General features: G+C 42.0%; 1 protein-coding gene across 3 annotated transcripts in view; it reads left to right on the top strand.

Moving 5' to 3' along the window:
• Positions 1-26,601, top strand: part of C6H7orf57 (chromosome 6 C7orf57 homolog) — a 42,039-nt gene that overhangs the window by 1,685 nt on the left and 13,753 nt on the right. For all 3 annotated transcript variants that reach the window (XM_060781532.2, XM_060781531.2, XM_067470157.1), the window contains exons 2-6: positions 8,090-8,146; positions 13,892-14,089; positions 18,007-18,115; positions 18,265-18,421; positions 24,198-24,245. In XM_060781532.2, coding sequence (XP_060637515.2) covers positions 8,092-8,146; positions 13,892-14,089; positions 18,007-18,115; positions 18,265-18,421; positions 24,198-24,245 — 567 coding nt within the window. In that variant the 5' untranslated portion in view covers positions 8,090-8,091. The remainder of the gene's footprint in view (positions 1-8,089; positions 8,147-13,891; positions 14,090-18,006; positions 18,116-18,264; positions 18,422-24,197; positions 24,246-26,601) is intronic.

Below are 26,601 nucleotides of genomic sequence, written 5' to 3'. Positions count from 1 at the left end.
CTATGGCAAGCATCCTCAGAGGTAGTGAGGTCTGTTGGAACTAGGAAAATGGATTTATATATCTGTGAAATGACCAGGGTGAGACAAAGGACACTTGTCTGCTGGAGCTAGGTGTGAATGTTTCAACTGACCACCTTGATTAACATATAATGGCCTGACAGTGCCTAGGGCAAACTTTTGTTGAGAGGTGATTAGATGTCCTTGTTTATTTCCTCTCTGTTGTTGTGCTGTTGTAATTTTAGAGTTTTTTTTAATACTGGTAGCCATATTTTGTTCATTTTCATGGTTTCCTCTTTTCTGTTGAAATTGTCCACATGCTTGTGTATTTCAATGGCTTCTCTGTGTAACCTGACATGGTGGTTGTGAGAGTGGTCCAGCACTTCTGTGTTCTCAAATAATATGCTGTGTCCAGGCTGGTTCATCAGGTGCTCTGCTATGGCTGACCTCTCTAGTTGAAGTAGTCTGCAGTGCCTTTCATGTTCCTTGATTGGTGTTTGGGCAATGCTGCATTTGGTGGTCCCTATGTAGACTTGTCCACAGTTGCATGGTACACGGTAGACTCCTGCAGAAGTGAGAGGATCCCTCTTGTCCTTTGCTGAATGTAGCATTTGTTGAATTTTCTTGGTGGGTCTGTAGATAGTTTGTACCCTTTGTCCTAGTTCCAACAGACCTCACTACCTCTGAGGATGCTTGCCATAGATGCAGGCGAAACATCAGGAGAGAATGCCTCTAGACCATGGCCATATAGCCCGAAAAAACCTACAGCAATCTATATAGATTGTGTTTTTAAAGTCCAGGCAGAACTCTTTCTGGACGTTAGGTATTTTCACTCGCCTTTGGCCTTCCATACAGGTGACTCAGAAGCAAACCAATACCACTCCTTCCAAATTTTGTTCTCTATCTCAGGGCCCTATATCTCAGGATAACAAGGCGGAAAATCCCACAAACTGGGTTATCGGAGTCCACACAGCCATATATCCCAGTTCAAAGCAGAAAATATCGGCTTTTATTCAGATGTGTGGAAAGGGCCCCAGAGGGATTTCGCTAAAGAGAGACAGAGACAGATGTCTCTCCTGACGAAGGCAAAGTGTTCTGATAGGTTGTATACTACGGTATATATACTCTCTCTAGCCCCTTCTACACTGCCATATAGTCCAGATTAGCGGATTGAATTGGAATATATTTATTTATTTATTGATTTCGTATCAAATGCATTGCATCACTTAGTATAAAACCTATAAAATTAGAAGGAGCGCAGGTGGCTAAATATCTTTTGACCAGAAACGGGCAACAGCAACGGCATTGTCTGTAGCCTCCAACGATTCTTCCTCTGTACATGAGGCAGGGCATAGTGGACAAGCATACAGATGCGGAGTTGTCTGTTCTGCTCCACAGTCACACAAGGTGTGGGATTTTTTTAGGTAGTGCTATTTTGCCAGGTTGTCTTTTGATCTGCCCACTCCACTTCTGAGTCTGTTCAGGGACTTCCAAGTTGCCTATTCTTGGTTTGCCCCTGGAGGAAGACCCACGCGGGGGGCGTCCAGTTGGGATTTCCTGGTCTAGCTGCCCAGAAGGATACCCTTGCTGTTGCTGGTGGGATGCCAAGAGGAGTGGTAGTTCTCATAATGCTTTTCCTTGATTTGAGTCTGCTGGGAAGAGGCTGGTAGCCATGTAGTGGGTGGCTTTCAACCTTATTTCTCTCACATTTCGCAGCAACTTCCCATCACACATCGGGGGGGGGGGGGGAGGGCAATGCCAGCTAGCTTGTAGAGTTTGTTAACAGGTGTAGGTTTAAGACATCCTGTGATTATTCTGCATATTTCATTCAATGCTATGTTCTCCTGCTTTGCATGGGCAGACCTATGCCAAACAGGGCAGGCATACTCAGCAGTTGAGTAAGACAAGGATAGGGCTGATGTTCTTACTAATTTTGGGTCTGCACTCCATGTGCTGCCAGTAAGTTTCCGCAGGATGTTATTGCGTGCAACTACTTTGTGCTTGGTGTTCAAGCAGTGTTTCCTATATGCTAGTGTTCGATCTAAGGTGACACTGAGATATTTAGAATAGAAACAGTGTTCAAGCTCTTGACCTTCCCAGGTGACTTTCAATTTCCTGTTGGCTTCATGGTTGCATAGGTGGAAAGCACACAGTTGTGTATACTGGAATATATTAGGCCCCAGGTTAAACCGCTGAGCTGCTGAACTTGCTGATGTAAAGGTTGGCAGTTCAAATCCGGGGATTGGAGTGAGCTCCTGTTGTTAGGCCCAGCTTCTGTCAACCTAGCAGTTCAAAAACATGCAAGTGTGAGTAGATCAGTAGGTACCACTTCTGTGGGAAGGTAATAGCACTCCATGCAGTCATGACAGCCACAGGACCTTGGAGGTCTCTACAGACAACGCCAGCTCTTCGTCTTAGAAATGGAGACGAGCACCAACCCACAAAGTTGGACAGGACTAGACTTAATGTCAAGGAACACCTTTATCTTTACCTTACTCTGCCATATAAAATCCAGATTATCTTCTTTGAAGTGGATTATATGTCAATGTATGTTTGATATGTTTGATTGATTTGGATTGATTACTGTCTTTGAATAATCAAGTATATACGTAATCATTTCTCCCTGGTTTCTCCAGTTGTTTTATAGTTTAAACACAATACAAAAAAATTGACTATAACTAAAAGTCTTATTAATCTTATACATAACCTTCTGCTTAAGGGCCCTTCCACACAGCCCTATATCCCAGAATATCAAGGCAGAAAATCCCACATTATCTGAGTGTGGACTCAGATAACCCAGTTCAAAACAGATATTGTGGGATTTTCTGCCTCGATATTCTGGGATATAGGGCTGTGTGGAAGGGCCCTAAGGTTCTCAAAAGTAAGTGAAACTAAAGGGTATGCTTTTCTACAGGCCCTTCCACACAGCCATATAACAGCCAAAATATCAAGTCAGGAAATCCCACAATATCTGCTTTGAACTGGGTTCAACGCTGGAATATATTCCCTTTCAAAGCAGATAATGTGGGATTTTATTCAGATGTGTGGAAGGGCCCTGAGTCCACACTGCCATATATCCAGTACAAAGCAAGTCAATAGTTTTGTATGATAATAATAATAATAATAATAATAAAGATTATCACCTTCAAGCAAATAGATGCCAGGTGTTTGGGGGTGGGGTGGGGGTCAGGATTTTAGAGATCCTTAAGTGGGGCATGGCCTTAAAAAGACTGGGAATCACTGGTCTAATCCATCTCATATGGCAGTGTGAACTCAGATAACCCAATTGGAAGCAGATATTGTGGGATTTTCCACCTTGATATCCTGGGTTATATAGCTGTGTGGAAGGACCCATGGAGGCCCTTCCAGAATATCAAGGCAGACAATCCCGCAATATCTGCTTTGTACAATTTCATTTCTTGCTAAAATATTCTATCTCCAGATGGCCAAGTAATTAAAATGGTTTGTTGCTTCTGTACAAACCAGTACAAAGCAGATATTGTCACTCACCCGATAGCGAATGGTGATACTTGTTTTTATTAATTATAAGCCAAATGTGATGTTATTAATTGTTAATTGTTGTATTTCATCATTCTACTTTCACTTGACTTAGCCGATGGTTTGCTGACCGAAATAAAGGCTACTGTCTGACTGATTAAAATGGTTTGTTGCTTCTGTACAAACCACTACAAAGCAGATATTGTGGGATTCTCTGCCTTGATATTCTGGAAGGGCCTCTATGGATCCTTCCACACAGCTTTATAACCCAGGATATCAAGGTGGAAAATCCCACAATATATGCTTCCAACTGGGTTGTCTGCGTTCACACTGTCATATGAGATGGATTAGACCAGTGATTCCCAGTCTTTTTAAGGCCATGCCCCACTTTAGGATCTCTAAAATCTCGACCCCCACCCCACCCCCAAACACCTGACATCAATTTTCTTGGAGGTGATAATCTTTATTATTATTACTAGCCGTCCTCTGCCATGCATTGCTGTGGCCCACTCTGGTGGTCATGAGGGTTCTGTATGGGAGGTTTGGTCCAATTCTGTTGTTGTTGGGGTTCAGAATGCTCTTTGATTGTAGGTGAACTACAGATCCCAGCAACTACAACTCCCAAATGTCAAGATTCTATTTCCCCCAAACTCCACCAGTGTTCACATTTGGGTATATTGAGTATTCGTGTAGAGTTTGGTTCAGATCCAACATTGTTTGAGTCCACAGTGCTCTCTGGATGTAGGAGAACTACAACTCCAAAACCAAAGGACACTGCCCACCAAACCCTTCCAGTATTTTCTGTTGGTCATGGGAGAACTGTGTGCCAAGTTTGGTTTAATTCCATCGTTGGTGGGGTTCAGAATGCTCTTTGATTGTAGGCGAACTATAAATCCCAGCAACTACAACTCCCAAATGACAAAAGCAATTTTTTTTTAGTGAAGGACATACATTGGGTTGTTAGGCGTCTTGTGTGCAAATTTGGCATCAATTCATCCAGTGGTTTTTGAGTTCTGTTAATGCCACAAACGAACATTACATTTTTATTTATATAGATTATTATTATTATCATTATCATTATTATTATCATTATCATACAAAACTATTGATTTGCCTGTGAAAGTCATCATTGTGCTTTGGATTCAGATTTCTTTCTCCTTTCATATGCAGAACAAAAAGTCATTGTAATAGATTTTGTATAGCTTGCAGTGTTAAAAGAACACCGAGTTCCAACAGTTTGGAATGAAAGGGCCTCCCTTTTCTGTGTTCATGCCCTCTAGTTAACTCCATGCTCTCCCCACTCCTCTCTGTTAGAGGGTTTTCTTCCTCTCCATTGTCACCAGCTTACTGCCATGGACATTCTGAATTTAGTATTTAAAATGTGTATGTCACAGTATATAGATAGATATACTGTATGTGAGGCCTCATAACCATAAGAAATGCAAAACATTCACTGTTAATAACTCATTCTCAAATTGATGTCTTTAAAAATCAAGTGTGCCCCATAGCTGAGTACCAGGGAATTATTGATCTTGCAGTGCAGATTAGTTTTCTTAATATCCGGCCAAAGAGGGCTTTGCAATGGCAGCAGAACTCTATACCAACCCATTATGCCATAGCGGCTAATTTGAGATGAAATTATCTGCTCAATTTGGGGGAAGTGGGAAGTTTATTTTTGGTGGGATGGAACCAGGGGAGGACGTGAAGAAGTTTGAAGTCTGAAAAGATAAATGAGTTTTCCTTGTATTGTCGAAGGCTTTCATGGCCGGAATCACTGGATTGTTGTAGGTTTTTTCGGGCTATATGGCCATGGTCTAGAGCAGTGTTTCTCAACCTGGGGGTCGGGACCCCTGGAGGGGTCACGAAGGGGTGTCAGAGGGGTCACCAAAGACTATCAGAAAACACAGTATTTTCTGTTGCTCATGAGTATTCTGTGTTGAAAAAGTTTGGCATAAATCTATCGTTGTTGGGGTTCAGAATGCTCTCTGATTGTAGGTGAACTACAAATCCCAGCAACTACAACTTCCAGATTTCAAGGTCTAGTTTCCCCAAACTCCACCAGTGTTAACATTTCAGCACATTGAGTATTCCTGCCAAGTTTGGTCTAGATCCATCATTGTTTGCGTCCACAGTGCTCTCTGGATATAGATGAACTACAACTCCCAAACTCAAGGTTAATGGCCACCAACATTTTCCAGTATTTTCTGTTGGTCCTGGGAGTTCTGTGTGCCAAGTTTGGTTCAATTCCATTGTTAGTGGAGTTCAGAGTGCTCTTCGATTGTAGGTGAACTATAAATCCCAGCAAATAATCTCCCAAATGATAAAAATCAACTCCCCCATCAACCCCAACAGCATTCAAATTTGGGCATATTGGGTATTTGTGCCAAATTTGGTCCAATGAATGAAAACACATCCTGCATGTCAGCAAAATTACAGTTGTGAAGTAGCAACGAAAATAATTTTATGGTTGGGGGTCACCACAACATGAGGAAATATATTAAGGGGTCACGGCATTAGGGGGGGTTGAGAACCACTGGTCTAGAGGCATTCTCTCCTGACATTTCGCCTGCATCTATGGCAGGCATCCTCAGAGGTAGTGAGGATGCTTGCCATAGATGCAGGCGAAATGTCAGGAGAGAATGTCTCTAGACCATGGCCATATAGCCCAAAAAAACCTACCAGAGTTTTCCTTCTTGATCCTGTCCGTATCCTTTTAACAAGCATAAAAACGAATAAGTACAGATAGTCCCAAGTTGCGAAGATAGGTTCTGTAAGTTTGTTCTTAAGTTGAATTTGTATGTAAGTCAAAACAGCTGCATTTTTAACTGTAATTCCAGCCGTGTGTGTGTGTGTGTGTGTGTGTGTGTGTGTTTGGACTCAGATAACCCAATTCAAATGAGATATTGTGGGATTTTCTGCCTTGATATTCTGGGATATAGGGTTGTGTGGAAGAGCCCATAGATGTTTGCAGCTCGGAGACTGCCTATATCGCCTTTACTTGAGAACTTGTATACCAGTGCTTTCCAAACTGTGTGTGGTGTCATACCAACATGTCAGCTTTAGTGTGTAGGTGTGTTGTGTCAACCTAAGGAGAAACCCCTGAGTCTATGCGAAACAACCATTACCACCTAGTTGTTTATTTCACATAGAAACTTTAAAATGTTTTATGACAAAATGTGAATGTCTTTATCCAAATTTTCCAAAGCTGTATTCATCCCATCAACCTCATACATCTCATTAAAATAGTAAGTAATTGTTTTATTAGTGTTATGTATTTTTTAAATCAGTGTACATGTTTAAACCTTGTTATTCATAAATGACAAAAATGTTGCAAATGTATGTTATCTTACAAAACATATGTTGATCCCTCATACATTTTGTTATTACAATTTATGTATGTGTCTATATTTTATGTATTTATTTATTTACGAGATATATATATATATATATATATATCAGGCCATATGAAGAGTAGGGAAACAAAGCTTCTCAATTTACCTCCTAAAGATATACAACAGAGCTTTCCAGAAATTTCATGTTGACGGCACACTTTTTAGATATGCATCATTTCATGACACAGTAATTCAGTTTTACTGGTAAACTGGAGGTTAAGACAACCCCTGATAAGATCTATCTATCTATCTATCTATCTATCTATCTATCCATCCATCCATCCATCCATCCATCTATCTTATCGGGGGTTGTCTTAACCTCCAGTTTACCAGTAAAATTGAATTACTGTGCCATGAAATGATGCATATCTAAAAAGTGTGTCAACATGAAATTTCTGGAAAGCTCTGTTGTATATCTTTAGGAGGTAAATTGAGAAGCTTTGTTTCCCTACTCTTCATATGGCCTGATACAAATAAGATCCTCCAGGATAAGTAAAAGATACATTTTGACCCAGTAGATACTAGCTGATTAGTTAGCCCCCGGTGGTGCAGTGGGTTAAACCCCTGTGCTGGCAGGACTGAAGACCGACAGGTCACAGGTTCGAATCCGGGGAGAGGCGGATGAGCTCCCTCTATCAGCTCCAGCTCCTCATGCGGGGACATGAGAGAAGCCTCCCACAAGGATGATAAAAACGTCAATTCATCCAGGCATCCCCTGGGCAATGTCCTTGCAGACGGCCAATTGTCTCACACCAGAAGCGACTTGCAGTTTCTCAAGTAGCTCCTGACATGACCAAAGCTGATTAGTTTTTGTGGACTACTTGGATATATGTCAGTTGTTGGACCTCCTCCAAAGAATGTTGGACATATGATCCAAGCAGACATTTATTATGTAGGAATTACTTAATGAAGGCTTCTGCTGATAAAAGGTTACCAGAATGCACTCTTTCTTTGCATATTTAAAAGGCACCGGTAGGCCATGAAATAAATGATACAATTAACTCATGATGAGCTGAAGTTTGAAACGACATTATACTGCTTAAAATTGTGCATGTGTGCAAGAGGTAACTCCAGCATCTTTTTACTGGTGAACTTCATAGGGGGAAAATGAGATGTATCTATTTCTCAAGATTTTTTTTGTTACCTGTTATGTATGGTCTCGTGAAGTATTTTCCAAAAGACACTTCGTCTCTACTGTACAGGTATGAGGAATACAAATAAAGAATCCCGTGGACCCTCAAATCGATATGCTCCATGTGGCAAGTATACTCTTTGTATTTATTTATTTATTTATCATGTCAGGAGCAAGCCAAACAGTTGTATTGCATTTTTAACAAACAAACAAACATAGAATCATAGAATCAAAGAGTTGGAAGAGACCTCATGGGCCATCCAGTCCAGCCCCCTGCCAAGAAGCAGGAATATTGCATTCAAATCACCCCTGACAGATGGCCATCCAGCCTCTGTTTAAAAGCTTCCAAAGAAGGAGCCTCCACCACACCCCGGGGCAGAGAGTTCCACTGCTGAACGGCTCTTCCTCATGTTCAGATGGAATCTCCTCTCTTGTAGTTTGAAGCCATTGTTTGTTAAAACTCTTTGTATTTTTGTGATACTTTCAAGTATAGACTATCAAAACTGAGAGCAATGTACACATGAAACAGATTAGCAGTGTAGTGAAATGTGTAATCTGAAACATAGCATAACATACAGATCAGCAATTGAAAGCCACTACTCCTTCATTTGCTTGCTGAGTAGCAAGAGGAATGTCCCAATGATGGACACAGTGGCAGCAAGACATGTTATGGCAGTCTATTTGAGGGAAGGGCATGTATAATTTCCAGAAATGCTAAAGCCATAGGGAATTTTTTGTTTGTTTTATAATTCTCATGGAAATATATATGTATCTATTTGTATGTACAGTATATGTATCTATTTGTATGTACAGTATTTGTATGTACAGTATATGATAAAAACGTCAATTCATCCGGGCATCCCCTGGATGAATTGAAACACGTATATGTGTTTTTATTTTCATTACACTCATTATGCCTTAAAACATAATTTGTATAACTTAAAACATATATAATTGTACTATGGTACAGATATACGAGATGCTTCTCTTTTTTTATTTTCTGTTGAAAATCTCTACGCTGTTTCAGTTTTAGGCCGTTACAGCATTGTACTTTGTAATTATACAGGGCCCTTTGCCCAGAAAAGGGTCATGGCTTGGGAGGTGGGGCCTACATTCTGGGTTTTGAAATAGTTTTGTTGTTGTTGTTCGTTCAGTCGTTTCAGAATCTTCGTGACCTCATGAAATTGTTTGAAATTGTTAGAAGGCTGTAATTTTAGGAGGTTTGATTTTTAAAATATTGATTAAAATTAATTATTTCTAAAATTCAATTTATTGCAAATACATGATTATATTATTTGTTACATATAGAACTCTCTGTTTACTGAAAATGCCTACTGAATTTGGAAGATTTGCAAGGATCTTCTTTTAGAATCACATGTCCAGTAGACCTTTGCCCTTCTCGACCTATTAAAAGAGACAGAAGGGGGCAGTCCAAGTGTGTGATGGACTTGGTCAATGCCTCCTTAGAAGGCAAGGTTGCAACATGCCTAAATGAGGGAGTTGTGAGAACTCTTGTTGAAAAGCCATCTCTAAATCTCTCTATAATGTAATATTCCATTTTAGGCAAGATATTAGAGCATGTTGTGGCCTCCCTGTGCTACGTGTTCCTGATTGAAATGGATAGTTTGAATCCATTTCCATCTCTTTTCAAGCCTGGTTATGGACAGAGACAGTTTAAATCATCTCGCTAAAAATTCTTTTCAAAGTCTATCTTTGTTGGTTCTGCTGACATCTCATCAATTTTAATGCCATCTATCATGGTATTCTTCTAGACCACTGCTTCTTAAACTGTGGAATATGCTGCTTTGGAGTGTAGTAAAGTCTTCTCTGAAGGTTTTTAAACAGAGGATAGATGGCCATCTGTTGGGAGTGTTTTGATAGTGTATTCCTGTATGACAGAAGATTGGGCTGGATGGCCTTGTGGTCTCTTCCAGTTCTATGATTCCAATGATTTAGTTCTAAACTGGTTTCTAGCATTGATGATGGATTGGAGGAAGGTGAACGTATTTATTATTATTTATTTACTGTATTTATATACCGCTTTTCTCCCCCTGAGGGAACATATTGAAGATTCATCCAAACAAGGCAGAGGTGCTCCTTGTCAGTTGTAAAATGGATTAGTAAATAAGTACTCACCTTCTGCTGGGTTATATTCACACTGAAAATACAGGTTTGTAACCTTGGTATACTTCTGGAGTTGGAACGTTCAGCTTTCTGCAGTGACCAAGAGTGCTTTTCCACACTTCATGTTAGTTCACCAATTATGTCCATTTTTAGAAATGACATCTGGCTATAGTGACAATCATCTTAGTTCCATCCCATTTGAGTTACTGTAATGTTCTCTGTGTGAACTGCGTCTGAAGAGAGTTTAGAAACTTCAGTTGGTGCAAATAACTGCAAATCTCTTGTTACAACAGTTTGATTATAAGTGATGATTATGATACCCTACACAGCTTAGATCTAGCTCTCTGACACTGTATCGCCCCATATGAACCTGATGGACCCCAAGATCTTCAAGAAAGTTGGTGTTTTGGTTCCACTAATTTCATGCATATGATTAGTGAAGAGGATGCTAGAATAGCCCTTGCCTTGTGACCCTTCCATAGGCAGGCAAACTTTTAAAATATATTTCAACTGGCTTTTGATAACTGAAGGCTTTTAAAGAAGGTGTTCTGAGGGAGTTCTGCACTGTTCCTACTCTTTTAAACTGTACTTTAAAAATTATTTTTATCATTTTTATTAACTACTAGCTTGGGGATGAGGCGGTGCCCATGTTATTTGAGAAAGGCATTGTGTGCCAAGGTTGGTCTTTATCAGTTATTTATGTGGCTCGCAATGGCTTTGGGATGTTAGTGAAGGTACTGCAAGCCCCATGGTCCATCCACCTCCAAACAGCACCAGGATGTAGAGTGGGTCATGGGGGCTCTGTGTGCCAAGTGTGGTCTTGATCAGTCACTGGAGAAGGGTCTCAGTGATCTCGGGAAGTGAGTGGGGGTACTTCAAGTCCCATCATCCGTGGTCCATCCTCCTCCAAACTGCACTAAGATGTAGAGTAGGTCATGAGGGCCGTGTGTGCCAAGTTTGGTCTTGATCAGTCATTGGATGAGGGTCGTAGTGGTCTCTAAAAGTGAGTTGAAGTACTGCAAATCCCATCATCTGTGGTCCCTCCTCCAAACTGCAGTAGGATGTAGAGTGAGTCATGGGGGCTCTGTGTGCCAAGTTTGGTCTTGATCTGTCATTGGTGAGGAACCAATGGGAACCAAAGCATTTGAAAGTACTACAAATCCCATAATCCGTGGTCCACTTCCCGCACACCGCACCAGGACGTAAAGGGGGTCATGGGGGTTATGCGTGCCAAGTTTGGTCCAGGTCCGTCACCTGTGCAGGTCACAGTGGCCTGCGAAAGTGGCAGCCAATCAGAAAGCTGCCACATACACTGCCCTCCCTCCCTCCGCATGCAAACACTGACTTTTATTATATACATAGATATATTTCAAATTGTTTTTATGTGTTGTGGGTAGCTCACTTACATTTTAGTTTTAATTTTTACATGTCTTAACATGTATTTGAATGTGTAAGTCACCTCGAGCCTCAGTTTTAATAAAAAAGACAGGGTTTAAATAAAGCCGATTAGTATTAGTGCTGCTACTTCTATAGGGCTTACCTTCAGTTACATACTCATTTAATGATTTAAAAGTAATAACCAACACTTTAAAGTGAGCTCTGAAATGGGCAGATAGCTAGTTTGAAGAATTGTGTGCTTTATGTATAGTAACATATAAAGAACTAGCTGTGCCCTGCCACGCGTTGCTGTGGCCTATAGTAAAACTTATCAAAGTTGAGGTAGATATCTGGACTAATATGAAAGAGAAGTACCTACCTATTCCTTCCCCCTTTTCCTCCCCCTTTCTCTACTTTCTTCCTTCTCTCCCTCTTTCTTTCTTTCCTTCTTTCACTACTTGGTTTCATCCTTCTCTCTTTCCTTCATTCCCTCTCCCTTCCTTCCTTTGCCTTTCTTCTCTCCCTGTTTGCTTCCTTCTTTCTCTTTTTATTTCCTTTTATTTCACCACCATCATAACAATAACAATAATGCAATGCATTGCCTCCGGGACCTGACACCTCTCCCATTCCCCCTAAAAGGGTCTCATAGGAACAATAGCATCATCATAATAATAATAGAAATAACAACCTTTACCCGCCACGTGTTGCTGTGGCCAATCTTCCCTCTTTCTCTCCTTCTTTCCCTCCCTCCCTCCCTCCCTCCCTCCCTCCTTCCTTCCTTCCTTCCTTCCTTCCTTCCTTCCTTCCTTCCCATCTTTCCTTCTCCTCTTCTTTCTCTATCTCTTTCCTTCCTTCCCCCTTTTTCTTTCTCTTCTGCTGTCTCTCTTTTCTTTCCTTCCATCTTTCCTTTTCTTTCCTTTTCTTCTTCCTCTAACTTTCCTTCCTTCCTCCTTTTTCTTTACCTCCCTTTCTCTTTCTTCCTTCTTTCCTTCCTTCCTGTCTTTCCTAGATTTTGACAGGGCGGGAAGGGGCGGGGTGGGGTTTGGAGGTGGCCTGAAGTAAAAGGAGGTAAGATTGGGGCAGGGGAGTGATGGAGCGTGGGGTTGCGTGTGTGTGTGCGGCAGCGGGGGGAGTGATGGAGCGTGGGGTTGCGTGTGTGTGTGCGGCGGCGGGGGGAGTGATGGAGCCTGGGGTTGCGTGTGTGTGTGCGGCAGGGGGTGTGTGTGTGCGGGAAGCGGCGCGGCGGGGCTTGGAGTGGGCATGGTTTCCGCAGAGGGAACGTTGGCCGGAAGGCCATGTGCGCGCGCGATGGAACTTGAGGCTGGGCGCCAATGCGCATGCTCAGTTGTTTTGCCGTTTTGTGAGTGTGTTGTGTTGTTTTTCATTTTGAGTAGATATGTTTGTACCTTGTGGGTTGTGTTATGGGCACGGGGATTTTAGTTAAGTTTCGTTGGGGGATTTTTGAGTTTTGTTGTTTTGCCGTTTTGTGAGTGTGTTGTTGTGTTGTTTTTCATTTTGAGTAGATATGTTTGTACCTTGTGGGTTGTGTTATGGACACGGGGATTTTGGTTAAGTTTCGTTGGGGGATTTTTGAGTTTTGTTGTTTTGCCGTTTTGTGAGTGTGTTGTTGTGTTGTTTTTCATTTTGAGTAGATATGTTTGTACCTTGTGGGTTGTGTTATGGGCACGGGGATTTTAGTTAAGTTTCGTTGGGGGATTTTTGAGTTTTGTTGTTTTGCCGTTTTGTGAGTGTGTTGTTGTGTTGTTTTTCATTTTGAGTAGATATGTTTGTACCTTGTGGGTTGTGTTATGGGCATGGGAATTTTGGTTAAGTTTCGTTGGGGGGTTTTTGAGTTTTGTTTCCTCGTTGGATGCCCCTAACAAATTTATATATATAGATATATATTTCATATGTTTTCTTTTCATTGATATGATGAACAATTCAGGTTAGTAATCTGGGTTTATTGCTTTAAATTTACAGGTAGCCATTATGTGACTGGAAAATAAAATTCTTCCCTTTATAGAGTTTTGTATCTATAGTAGTAGAATACAGAGGAACAGATTTCTCTGAAAGGTTTTCCTCAAGCATGGCATGAGTATATGGCCCTTGATTTCATTGTACTTGGCAATTTAGTAACCATTATTTTTGCACAATCTTTTTAAACATAATATATTTATTTTCATTGTACAATAAGTAGTCCTGAAAATGTTGATGGGCTATGTAGAACCAAGGGTATATATATTTTAGCAAAAAACAAACAAACCATGGAATGCATAAGAAGTTCTTCAAGTAATATACACTTTGACTGTATATGTAATGCATGAAATCACAAATGTAATTGCATGGCATTTACTATTTCTTATCAATACAGATTGGTACTATCATGTACCTATGAAACGATCAGAGGAAATTGTTAATTCTGAAGTTCCGCAACAACCAACTTCCCAGATCCCAGGTCTTGGTGAATTTGGAGATCCTCACAACGAGAATACCTTTGTGGGGCGAAAGAAGTGGATCAAAGACACCGACTCAGAATATGTGAAGCTGGCAAAACAAGGCGGCCGACCTGGTGATTAAATTCAGATTTTAGGAGGCTAGTGTAAAGTAGATAGATAGATAGATATAGACAGACAAAATTATTACAGAGAACTTGGTGAAATAATAGAATATTATATTTCTCAACCTTCCTAATGCTGTGAGCCCTTAATAGAGGTCCTCATGTGGTGACCCTCAACCATAACATTATTTTTGTTGCTACTTCATAACTGTAATTTTGCTACTGTTATGAATTGTAATGTAAATATCTGATATGCTGGATGTATTTTCAAATCCCAAATACCCGATATGCCCAAATTTGAATACTGGTGGGGTTGGCGGTGATTGATTTTGTCATTTGGGAATGTTGTAATTCTGGGATTTATGTTGTTGTTGTTGTTGTTCTTCGTCTCCGACTCTTCGTGACCTCATGGACCAGCCCACGCCAGAGCTCCCTGTCGGCCGTCACCACCCCCAGCTCCTTCAAGGTCAGTCCAGTCACTTCAAGGATGCCATCCATCCATCTTGCCCTTGGTCAGCCCCTCTTCCTTTTGCCTTCCACTTTCCCCAGCATAATTGTCTTCTCTAGGCTTTGCTGTCTCCTCATGATGTGGCCAAAGTACTTCAACTTTGTTTCTAGCATCCTTCCCTCCAGTGAGCAGCCGGGCTTTATTTCCTGGAGGATGGACTGGTTGGATCTTCTCGCAGTCCAAGGCAGTCTCAGAACTTTCCTCCAACATCACAGCTCAAAAGCATCGATCTTCCTTCGCTCAGCCTTCCCTAAGGTCCAGCTCTCACATCCGTAGGTGACTACAGGGAATACCATGGCTTTGACTATGCGGATCTTTGTTGCCAGTCTGATGTCTCTGCTCTTTACTATTTTATCAAGACTGGACATTGCTCTCCTCCCAAGAAGGAAGCGTCTTCTGATTTCCTGGCCACAGTCTGCATCTGCAGTAATCTTTGCGCCTAGAAATACAAAGTCTGTCACGGCCTCCACATTTTCTCCCTCTAATTTCCAGTTGTCAATCATTCCTGTTGCCATAATCTTGGTTTTTTTTATGTTTCGTTCACCTAAAATCAAAGAGCCTTCTGAACTCCACCAATGATGGAATTGAATCAAATTTGGCACACAGAATTCCCATGACCAAGAAAAAATACTGGGAGGGTTTGGTGGACATCTTGAATTTTTGGAGTTGTAGTTCACCTACACCCGGAGAACACTGTGGACTCAAACAATGGTGGATATGGACCAAATTTGGCACAGATACTCAATATGCCTTTACAGTAGTGGCACCATCGCTTTGGAACACTCTGCCACCAGAATGCCAGATATTTGTACCAGATATTTGATACAGGGAGATTTTCTTCCTTCTCTCCTATTATGCTGTTGTATATTTGTGTTAATATTTATTGTGAAGCAGTGACTATGAAAATGATTGACTTTCTCAGGGCTGCTAATAGCAGAGAGTATTTTTCAAGATCTTTTTCAGTCCTGCTTATGTGGTCAAAAAGGGACATCTCACATGATGGTGTTCAACTTTTATTGCTGAAAATAAATATGGACACATCTACACAGACACTACAATGTAACTGGTTTGAGAGGAAGTGGTTTTGCTGTGTGGGTAATTAGATTGACAGGTCTGGAACTGGTTTGAGGTCAGGTGAGTGATTAAATTAACCAGAGAACCTGGCCTCAAACAGCTCTGCAGGGTCCCGTCCTGGTCTGCCCCTCCCCATTTCTGGAAGAGATGCGCATCACCACTATGAAGACCAATGTGTTGTTTTTTAAAAAGGGGGGGATGTGACAGGTAGGAGTGGAATGAATTAATCCCCCCTCCCAGGAGGTCAGGTAACTTCATGCTGCTCATCCATGTCTTTGGGGTGCTTTTCTGTTCTGAAGTCTATGATGTACTTCAGTAGAGGTGGGTATATACAATATTTATTTGTCGTGTCAGGGCAACCAGTCAATTGTATTACATTTCTAACAGAACAAAACAAACAAACAGACAAAACACAAAATGGGATTTATTTATTTATCATGTCAGGGGCAGACCAGACATTTGCGTTGCATTTTTTAACAGACAAACAAACAGACAAACAAAACACAAAGTTTGCAAGTTTGGTAGTTGATTAAATGTCCTTTGACCAGTATCTGGCCACTTGGAGTGCCTCTGGTGTTGCTGCAAGAAGGTCCTCCATTGTGCATGTGGCAGGGCTCAGGTTGCATTGCAGCAGGTGGTTGGTGGTTCGCTCTTCTCCACACTCACATGTCGTGGATTCCACTTTGTGGCCCCATTTCTTGAGGTTGCTTCTGTATCTCGTGGTGCTAGAGTGCAGTCTGTTCAGCGCCTTCCAAGACGCCCAGTCTTCTGTGTGCCCGGGGGCTAGTCTCTCATTTGGTATCAGCCATTGGTTGAGGTTCTGGGTTTGAGCCTGCCACTTTTGGACTCTCGCTTGCTGAAGTGTTCCATATACCCTTAAATGTGCAGTGGAGTGCACATTAGCATTTTATGGCCGCTGTGGTTTGAAGTTGTGTCAAAGCTGCATTATAATTTTAGTGTAGATCGGGCCAAAATTATGTGTAAGAACCAAGTTTCCCTTTCTATATTGTCATGGTCTTAGATTCTATTTTCAGTCTACGGAAGAAACTGCTGTTTGTTTTGCAGTCAAACCATAAACAATCATATGTGAGAAATAATGGCAATATTGGGACTGCCTGAACAACGTACTACAAATGTGTAATGGAGGGAGAAGGACTCAGGAAGGAACTCCCTCCAACAAAGTCACAATGAGCACACTAAAACATAAAATGTTGACTGCTGGGGAATTGGGAGTGGAAGAGAATGAAATGGAATGTCCTTGACCATACTCCATGCTGCTACAATGTCTCTCTTGTCCTTCTTGTTTCACATTTCTCTGTGTGTGAAACATAGTCTTGAAAATTAGATGCACAATTTAAAGTTATACAAGCCATTCAAAAGCCTGTGGTTGGTTTTTTGGTCTCTATATTTTAAGAAAATGCTCTCTCTTTCCCTAAAGATTTAGAATGCACATATTTCCCAATACAGTGAAATTGTTATGATGTAATTAATTGACTGGGAAAGTAAGTGAAATGAACCACCCCTGCATGTACGAGGGGTATTTTTTAAGTAAGGTCCGTTTGAACATAAGTACACAACGAAAGTTTATTTCAAAAAAGTAAATTTATTTTCAGAAAGTACATACTTCACTCTATTTTTCGACATAGTTGCCAAGTTTGTTCAAACACTTATCATACCTCTGAACCAATTTTAAAATACCCTCTTCATAAAAACTTGCCGCCACCAAAAGCCACCAAATCGTCTGTAATCAAAGAAGGGCGACCGGAGCGGTCCTCATCATGGGCGTTGTCACGGCCATCTTTGAATTGTCGTACCCACTTACGCACTTTGCTTTCACTCATAACAGTACACTTCACAAATCTGTCGATGAATTTCTGCAGCAGGCAGGTTCCTTGCTGACAAAAACCGTATCACTGAGCGAACCTCACATGCGGAGCGTGAGTTGATAGTCTTAAACATTTTTAAAGCTCAGAACAGAACCGTACAGGTTAGCTACAGAGCGGAAACTGAGCACAGTTGTTCCCGAGGCATGCCGGTACACGACGCACGCGCTCGTTGCGGTATGCGCACGAACTACTAGTGTCTACAACAAAACGGACCTTACTTAAAAAATACCCCTCGTAAGACACAAATTGAATTTCCCTATTAGGAGTTGGTTTTTATGTTTTGTTAAAAAAAAGAAAAAAAGAAAACAGATTCAGTCACAGGTCTCCCATCTTGAATAATTTAGCTTTATAGAGGACATTAAAATGAAAACCTGTTTTAACAAAAAAAAATTTTTTAATGACTGGTTTTTTAATTAAATGTCTTTTCCTTGTCTCTTTACTCTTTTAATTTTTGAATTAAGATTTATTGAGGCATTTTACATCTACTCCAAGAAAAATGTCCTTGGGATCTTACGGTGCACCTGAGTGGTACTCCCATCATGGCAAGACAACAGCACCTGATGAGTCTAAGTAAGTATTCTGTGTTTTCATGGATCCTGCTAATTAGGAGAGGGAGTTGAAAAAAGCTGAAACAAAAGGAATTTTGCATCGTTTGCATAAACTTCTTAAGTTCTTTCATGAAAATCCTTAATGGATTATGGTGAAACATCTGCTTGCAGGTCTCGAATTTCAACCATGCCAGACTACATGATTCATGAAGAATTTAAAGCTGATCAGCCAGCCAGCTATGAGCCTAAAAGGGGACCTTTTGATTTTGATATGAAGAGCGTTTGGCAAAGGGATGCCGAAGACAAAGAAAACAAAGAGAAAAAAGAGGTATGGTATAGATATTATTATGCTCTCAATAGAATCAGTTCAAGTATGTGAGTTGGATTTGGAAAATTTAAATAATATTCTGCCAGGATTATAGAACTGGAGTAAAGCTCTCCAGTTCCAGAAAGTCATTTGGTCAGTTTATTGGAAGAGTTTGTTGAGATGTTGTCATATTTTTCAGGGAAAGGCTGATTGTTTGAAGGATTGATTGCTTGTTAGGATTCTATTGTTTTGATGTGAATAACCTCAAGTCAGCCTCGGATCATCTGCCTGAGTAACTGGTCTCAGGAAGGTGAGGCATCTGCATAGAAAGGTAGGTCACAGAAAGTAGGCTGAAGACTGCTTGAGGGAGGAGTTAACTGCCAATAGCTCTCTTTGTTTACATGGAAAAAACAGCTTGTATCTCCTGGGACAACCTCTCCTGTCCCTTGGATCAGTCATGGCAACCAGTCAATTTTATTACATTTCTAACAGAACAAAGCAAATAAAACAGACAAAATACAAAATTTGTGAGTTTGGTAGTTGATTAAATGTCCTTTGACCAGTATCTGGCCACGTGGAGTGCTTCTGGTGTTGCTGCAAGAAGGTCCTCCATTGTGCATGTGGCAGGGCTCAGGTTGCATTGCAGCAGGTGGTCAGTGGTTTGCTCCTCTCCCCACTTGCATGTCAAGGATTCCACTTTGTAGCCCCATTTCTGAAGGTTGGCTCTGCATCTTGTGGTGCCAGAACACAGTCTGTTCAGCGCCTTCCAAGTCGCCCAGTCCTCTGTGTGCCCAGGGGGGAGTCTCTCATTTGGTATCAGCCATTGGTTGAGGTTCTGGGTTTGAGCCTGCCACTTTTGGACTCTCACTTGCTGAGGTGTTCCAGCGAGTGTCTCTGTAGATCTTAGAAAACTATTTCTAGATTTAAGTCGTTGACGTGCTGGCTGATACCCAAACAGGGGATGAGCTGGAGATGTCTCTGACTTGGTCCTTTCACTATTGGCTGCTACTTCCCGGCGGATGTCAGGTGGTGCAATACCGGCTAAGCAGTGTAATTTCTCCAGTGGTGTAGGACTCAGACACCCCGTGATAATGCGGCATGTCTCATTAAGAGCCACACCCACTGTTTTAGTGTGGTGAGATGTGTTCCACACTGGGCATGCATACTCAGCAGCAGAGTAGCACAGCGCAAGGTTGTCTGGTTGTGATCCCCAGGTTGTGCCAGTCAGCTTTCGTATGATATTGTTTCTAGCACCCACTTTTTGCTTGATATTCAGGCAGTGCTTCTTGTAGGTAAGAGCATGGTCCAGAGTGACTCCCAGGTGTCTGGGTACGCTGCAATGCTCCAGTGGGATTCCTTCCCAGGTGATCTTCAGAGCTCGGGATGCTTCTCTGTTCTTGAGATGAAAGGCACATGTCTGTGTTTTAGATGGGTTGGGGATCAGCTGGTTTCCCCTGTAATAGGCAGTAAGAGCATCTAGAACAGAAGAACAGAACAGAACAGAAGCTTTCCGAAGCTCTAGGTGCTCTTACTGCCTATTACAGTCATCTGGATGAGTTTGTTGAACTGTTGGTTTGTTCACCTGAGGTTGTGTTGTGTTGAGCTAAGCTTTTTTGGTATTGTTTGTTTGTTATTGAAAGGAAGGCAGTTTTTTATGCATAGGGTGGAAGTTTGCTTGCTCCTTTGAGTTCTGTTATTTTGGTGTTTATAGCTTCAGGTCAGCCTCATGACATTTGCCTGATCAACTGGTCTCAGGAGGGAAGAATATCTTCATACAGAAAGTAAGTCAAATGTTTCTTGGGAGAGGAGCTAACTGCCACTAGCTCTCTATATAGCTACAGCACCAGTACTGGAGCGCAGAGTACAAGATGGCGAGACAAATGGATATTTGGCAGGGGAGTCTGCAAGGGAAGCCTAAATTTCTGTTCATTCTCTGCTTAATTTCTTACTTAATTACTGCTAAAGATGGATGGCAAGAGACCTGATAAGTCACTTGCAACAGCTATGGAGTGTTTGTGTTCTTGCCAGATGATGTGAAGTGTAAGTCAGTAGCACTCTTGAGCACGTAGTATCCACACTACAAGATATTAGGGGAAAAGACATTGCCTTGAATACAACAAAACTGTCCTGCAAGATAATCATACGGGGATCTTTCTGAGGAGGAGGAAGTCATGCCCCAAACACAGGAGGTGGACACTTGGATGGATGTTACACATAGAAGTAGAATGACCAGGAATCATTCTGGAAGTTTGAAGCAACAGAATCAAATTGAAGTTTTTTCCAGTATCAGTGATTATGCAGAACAACAAGAAGTGCAACAAAGCTTGTCCTCTGGAAATGTGCAGGTGCCCCTAGAACAGTGTTTCTCAACCTGGTGGTTGGGACCCCTGGAGGGGTCATGAGGGGTGTCAGAGGGGTCGCTGAAGACCATCAGAAAATGCAGTATTTTCTGTAGGTCATAGGGTTTCTGTATGAGAAGTTTGGCCCAATTCTATTGTTGGTGGGGTTCAGAATGCTCTTTAATTGTAGGTGAACTATAAATCCCAGCAATTACAACTCCCAAATGTCAAGATGTATTTTCCCCAAACTCCACCAGTATTCACATTTGGGCATATTGAGTATTTGTGCCAAGTTTGGTCCTGATCCATCATTGTTTGAGTCCACAGTGCTCTCTGGATGTAGGCAAACTACAACTCCAAAACTCAAGTTCAATGCCCACCAAACAAACGCTTACAGTTTTTGCTGTTGGTCATTGAAGTTCTGAGTGCTAAGTTTGGTTCAATTCCATTGTTGGTGGAGTTCAGAATGTTCTTTGATTGTAGGTGAACTATAAATCCCAGCAATTACAACTCCCAAATGACAAAATCAACCCCTCCCCAACCCTACTAGTATTCAAACTCGGGTGTATTGGGTATTTGTGCCAAATTTGGTTCAGTCAAGTGAAAATACACCAGATATTTACATTACAATTGATAACAGTAGCAAAACATACAGTTATGAAGTAGCAACGAAAATTATTTTATGTTGGGGGGGGGGGGTCACCACAACATAAGGAACTGTATTAAGGGGTCGTGGCATTAGGAAGGTTGAGAAACACTGCCCTAGAAGAGTAAACATAGTAAATGGCCCCTGCCAATCCTCCAAGAAGATGTGTGGTGAGGGTAGCGTATTCCCTGCTTATCTACTTTAAAATATTTCATTATAAAGATGCGTTAAGATCGCAAAGTAGACTGATACATATTCATTAACCTTGATACATATTAGCAATATAAGTCACTTGTTCCCTCTGTACTCCACAGATCAATTGTATTCTCTTTCACTCATTACAATTTGAATATATGGTAGAAGTAAAAAAAATCATGCTTCATGCTTCATTGAATCTTATAGATAGAAACTCTCTTAATCTATAGTTATATATTTTAATTAAATATCTAGAAATATTCTGGAATGACACATTAATTTATAATATACTATTTTTGATATTAGTTTCTACATATTGCAAAGTATATAGTTATCCTCAACAATAATTAGAGTCTCCAACAGCTTTTCTATTCTCTATTTTTCTGGGTTTTTTTAACATTGTTTAATTTGTTTTGCAGGCTCCTTCTTGGAGGCTTTTAAACAGAGGCCATCTGTCGGGGGTGTTTTGAATGCGATTTTCCTGCTTCTTGGCAGGGGGTTGGACTGGATGGCCCATGAGATCTCTTCCAACTCTTATGATTCTATAACTGATTTGGAGGAGACATACATTTCCCTGTATATTTTAGATTCAGTGTGCTATAGTTATTATTACTATTGTCCTTTGTTTTTTGTTCTTGTTTCCCAATATTTCTCCTTTTTTCCTTCCCCCCTTCTTTTCATAAACACTAGCTTATGTACCTGCCATTGCCCAGCAGTGCATTTTTAATGCTATTTTATAGAAGTACTCCTTGTTAGCTTTACATTTAGAAAATGTATGCCTAGGCAAGGGCAGGTACATACACTAGTGTTTTAGAAAGGTTTCAGTATTTGGCTTTTCAGCACAGATCAACTCAGTTTAATACTTTTCTCCATGCATAAAAAATATACTGCTTTGAATATAGAATTATGTAGAGAACCGAATTATTATCCAAGTTTTGCCATCTTAAGGGCTGCTTTCTGCAGCTTGTTTCCAATTTTGCCTGTCCCTCTGAGGCCTCCCTTAGAACATCTCCATGGCAACATTTTGGCCCTCTGAGGGGGACTATTTCCCTGCTGATGTTCTAGCTCTCTTCCATTTGTCATCTCTCATTCTGAGGTAACATTTCTATCTATATACTGCCATCTTGTGGTTGCATCCGAGCAATACATTCATACATATTTGTCAATTAACTCTTGGATCTCGTCATTTTCATCAAACCAATCTTGATGTTTCTTGGTTTGGTATCCAATAGTTTCTTCACAGGCTGTGATGATGGAGGTCTTCAGTTTGTTCCAATGCTCCTCAACATTTTTGGGGGTGTTCTATGGGTAGATGGTCGTTGAGTGTTGTTTGGAGAAGGGCTCATTTGGAGGGCTCCCGAAGGGCTTGGGTGTTCATTTTGCACCTTGTCTTTCTTCCTTGGAGTCTACATTTCGGGGTGATCTTGATAGCCATTGTGGATCGGATTAGTCTGTGGTCTGTCCAGCAGTTGTCAGCACCTGTCATGGCTCTTGTGAAAAGCACGTCACAGTGGTCTCTGGCATGTGTGATTATGTAGTCTAAGAGGTACCAGTGCTTTGACTGCGGGTGCTTCCATAATGTCTTGAGCTGTCGTGTGTTGGTGATGACAAGGTTGTGTTCCGCACATTTGGTGAGAAGCAGGATGCCATTCAAGTTGCTGTTTCCAACCCCGTCTTTTCCTATGGTCAAAGTCTTGTCTGATTTTTGCATTAAAGTCCCCCAGGAGGATGATTTTGTCCTCCTTAGGTATCTCCAATAGGACAGTGTGCAGCTGACAGTAAAATCTAGTGTTGGTACATAGGCACTTATGATAGTTGCCTGTTGGTTTTTGGCAAGGTTAATTCGGAGGGTTGAGAGCCGTTCGCTGATGCCAGTGAGTGCTTTGGTCAGATGCTTCACCAGAGATAGCAAAACCAACTCTGTGCATTCTTCGTTCTTCTCCATCGTGTGCACTGCTTCTTCACCAAAGAAGGCTGGGTTTTGTTCATCCCTATAGCTCTAAAATGAGGGAGAAAGGAGCCCTGGAAGCCTCATCACTTGTGCAATTTCTTAACAAAAAGTTTGTTATGTCATTATAGTTACGATACAGACCCTTAACAATATTTTAAAGGCATTTTAGAAACAATTCACCGTCCCCCTGATTTAATAATGAGTACTGAAACATTTTTTTTGTTGATCGCACAGGCCTATTTTTATATATAGACAAATAAACATCTACAGTCCTTTCATGTGAGGACAGAGACAATATTTTGGACTGCAAGGTATTTACACTTGGGAATTTAACTACATGTGTTTAACACCGTGCTAATGATCACATACAACACTTTCACATATAGTATAACAATGCTCTTAGTCTTTATGAAGGCAGAACAGTCTGGTTGAGTTTTAAGTAATTAATAAGAACCTGTGTCACTACTATTTTATTCTTGAGTTTTGAGAGTTTAATATTTTAGAACATTTCAAGTGTTTCTTAACTAAAGAATAATGTTTCAGAACTGGTTTTTCCTAGACTTCATTTTACAGCTAATTTTATAATCAGTATTGGTATATTTTTTATCACAAATCTCATAGCACAACTGCCTTAATTGTGTCTTTATATAAATACTTTCTCATCAGGAAAATGAAGTACAAATGGAGAGCTCACCAGGCAACACAAAGGAAGAGGTGAGTTTCTCCAAAATTGAGATTTCATTTGAGTAACGATGGAGAGAAAATATACAATCGAGTATGTTTACAAATAAGTAAGAAAAAGATGTTTGCTTTAAGAGTAAGTGGACAGATCCATTAATACATCAATGTGAAGTGGAGTTATTCTTCTAGGTCAGCGGTTCTCAACCTGGGGGTCGCGACCCTCAGGGGGGTCGCCTGGCCATTTCGGCGGGGTCGCGAGGTCTCACGCGAAGCCCGCCTTGTCTGCCTCACTCTCTCACCGATGGCGAGGTCGCGAGGCAGGCGAGGAGGCCTCCGCGCAAAGCCTGGCGTCGTGGAACCCCCCTTTGCCTGCCCCGCTCTCTCACCAATGGCCATCAGTGAGAGAGCGGGGCAGGCCAGAAGGCCTCCGCGCGAGACTTGGCATCGCGGAAGCGCCCTCCGCCTGCTCCGCTCTCTCGCCGATGGCGACAGTGCAAAGCAGGCCAGGAAGCCTCCGCGCGAGGCCTGGCATCGCGGAAGCACCCTTCGCCGGCCCCACTCCCTCGCCGATAGCAAGGGCACAAGGTAGGCGAGGAGGCCTCCGCGCGAGGCCTGGCGTTGTGTAAGCCCTCTTCGTCTGCCCTGCTCTCTCGCCAATGGCCATCGGCGAGAGAGCGAGGCAGGAGAGGTGGGCTTCCGCGATGCCAGGCCTCGCGCGGAGGCTTCCTGGCCTGCTTTGCACTGTCGCCATTGGTGAGAGAGAGAAGCAGGCCAGGAGGCCTCCGCGCGAGGCCTGGCGTCGCGGAAGCGCCCTTCGCCTGCCCCACTCTCTCGCCGATGGCGAGGGTGCGATGTAGGCCAGGAGGCCTCCGCGCAAGGCCTGGTGTCGTGTAAGCCCTCCTCACCTGCCTCGCTCTCTCGCCAATGGCCATCGGCGAGAGAGCGAGGCAGGCGAGGAGAGCTTCCGCAATGCCAGGCCTCGCGCGGAGGCCTCCTCGCCTGCTTTGCACCGTCGCCATCGGCGAGAGAGCGAGGCAGGCGAGGAGGCCTCCGCGCGACGCCTGCCGTCCCAGAAACCCCTCGTCGCCTGCCTTGCGCTCTCGCCAATGGCCTCCGCGCGAGGTGAATGGGGAAAGCAACAGCGTGAGAGGAGACTGAAGGGAAGAGAAGAGGTTGCAAGGCAAGCGAAAGAGCGAAGGAACAGGGACCGAGATAACCCAGGCCCCTTCCACACAGCTGAATGAAATCCCACATTGTCTGCTTTGAACTGGATTATCTGTGTCCACACAGCCAGATAATCCACTTCAGTGTGTATTTTATGCAGCTTTATGGAAGGGGTCTCAGATAACCCAGTCCCCTTCCACACAACTGAAGTTTGGTCTAATTTAATTGTGATTGGATTTCAGAATGCTCTTTGATGGCTGGGGAACTAAACACCCCAACAAGTCCCAAATGCCAACGTCTATTTTCCCAAAATCTCTCCAGTGTTTTCTGTTGGTCGTGAGAGTTCTGCAGGCCAAGTTTGGTCCAATTTAATTGTTGGAGTTCAGAATGCTCTTTGATGGCTGGGGAACTATACATCCCAACAACTCCCAAATGCCAAGGTCTATTTTCCCCAAACTCCGCCAGTCTTCAGATTTGGGCATACTGAGTATTTGTGCCAAGTTCTGTCCAGATCCATAGTAATTTGGGTTCACAGTGCTCTCTGGATGTAGGTGAACTACTTCTCCCATAATTCACTATCAATTCCTCCCAACCCCCTCCAGTATTTTCTGTTGGTCATTAGGGTTCTGTGTGCCAAGTTTGGTCCTGGTCTGTATTTCGGGGGGGGGGGGGGATGTCTTAGTGGTCTCTGGAAGTCAGAGCTGCATCGGTTGAAGGTACTTCACATCCCATCATCCGTTGCCCACACTCCCCCAAACATATTGTTTTTGTGATTAATCACTATGCTTTAATTATGTTCAATTTGTAACAATGAAAATACATCCTTCATATCAGACATTTACATTACATTTCATAACAGTAGCAAAATTACTGTTATGAAGTAGCAATGAAAATGTGGTTGGGGGTCACCACAACATGAGGAACTTTATTTAGGGGTCATGGCATTAGAAAGGTTGAGAACCACTGTTCTAGGTGCACCAGGAAAAATTAGTAGGTTATGCTGATGAAGAATTAAGCATTCAGCTTCATTTAGAAAAAGAAATACCGTATATACTCGAGTATAAGCCGACCCGAATATAAGCTGAAACACCTAATTTTACCACAAAAATCTGGGAAAATGTATTGACTCGAGTATAAGCCGAGGGTGAGAAATGCAGCAGCTGGTATGTTTCAAAATAGAAATAGATACCAATAAAATTACATTAATTGAGGCGTCAGTACAGTA

Source organism: Anolis sagrei, chromosome 6 (genome assembly GCF_037176765.1).
Source record: "Anolis sagrei isolate rAnoSag1 chromosome 6, rAnoSag1.mat, whole genome shotgun sequence".
NCBI lineage: Eukaryota > Metazoa > Chordata > Lepidosauria > Squamata > Dactyloidae > Anolis > Anolis sagrei.
This window is presented reverse-complemented; position numbering and strand designations above follow the sequence as displayed.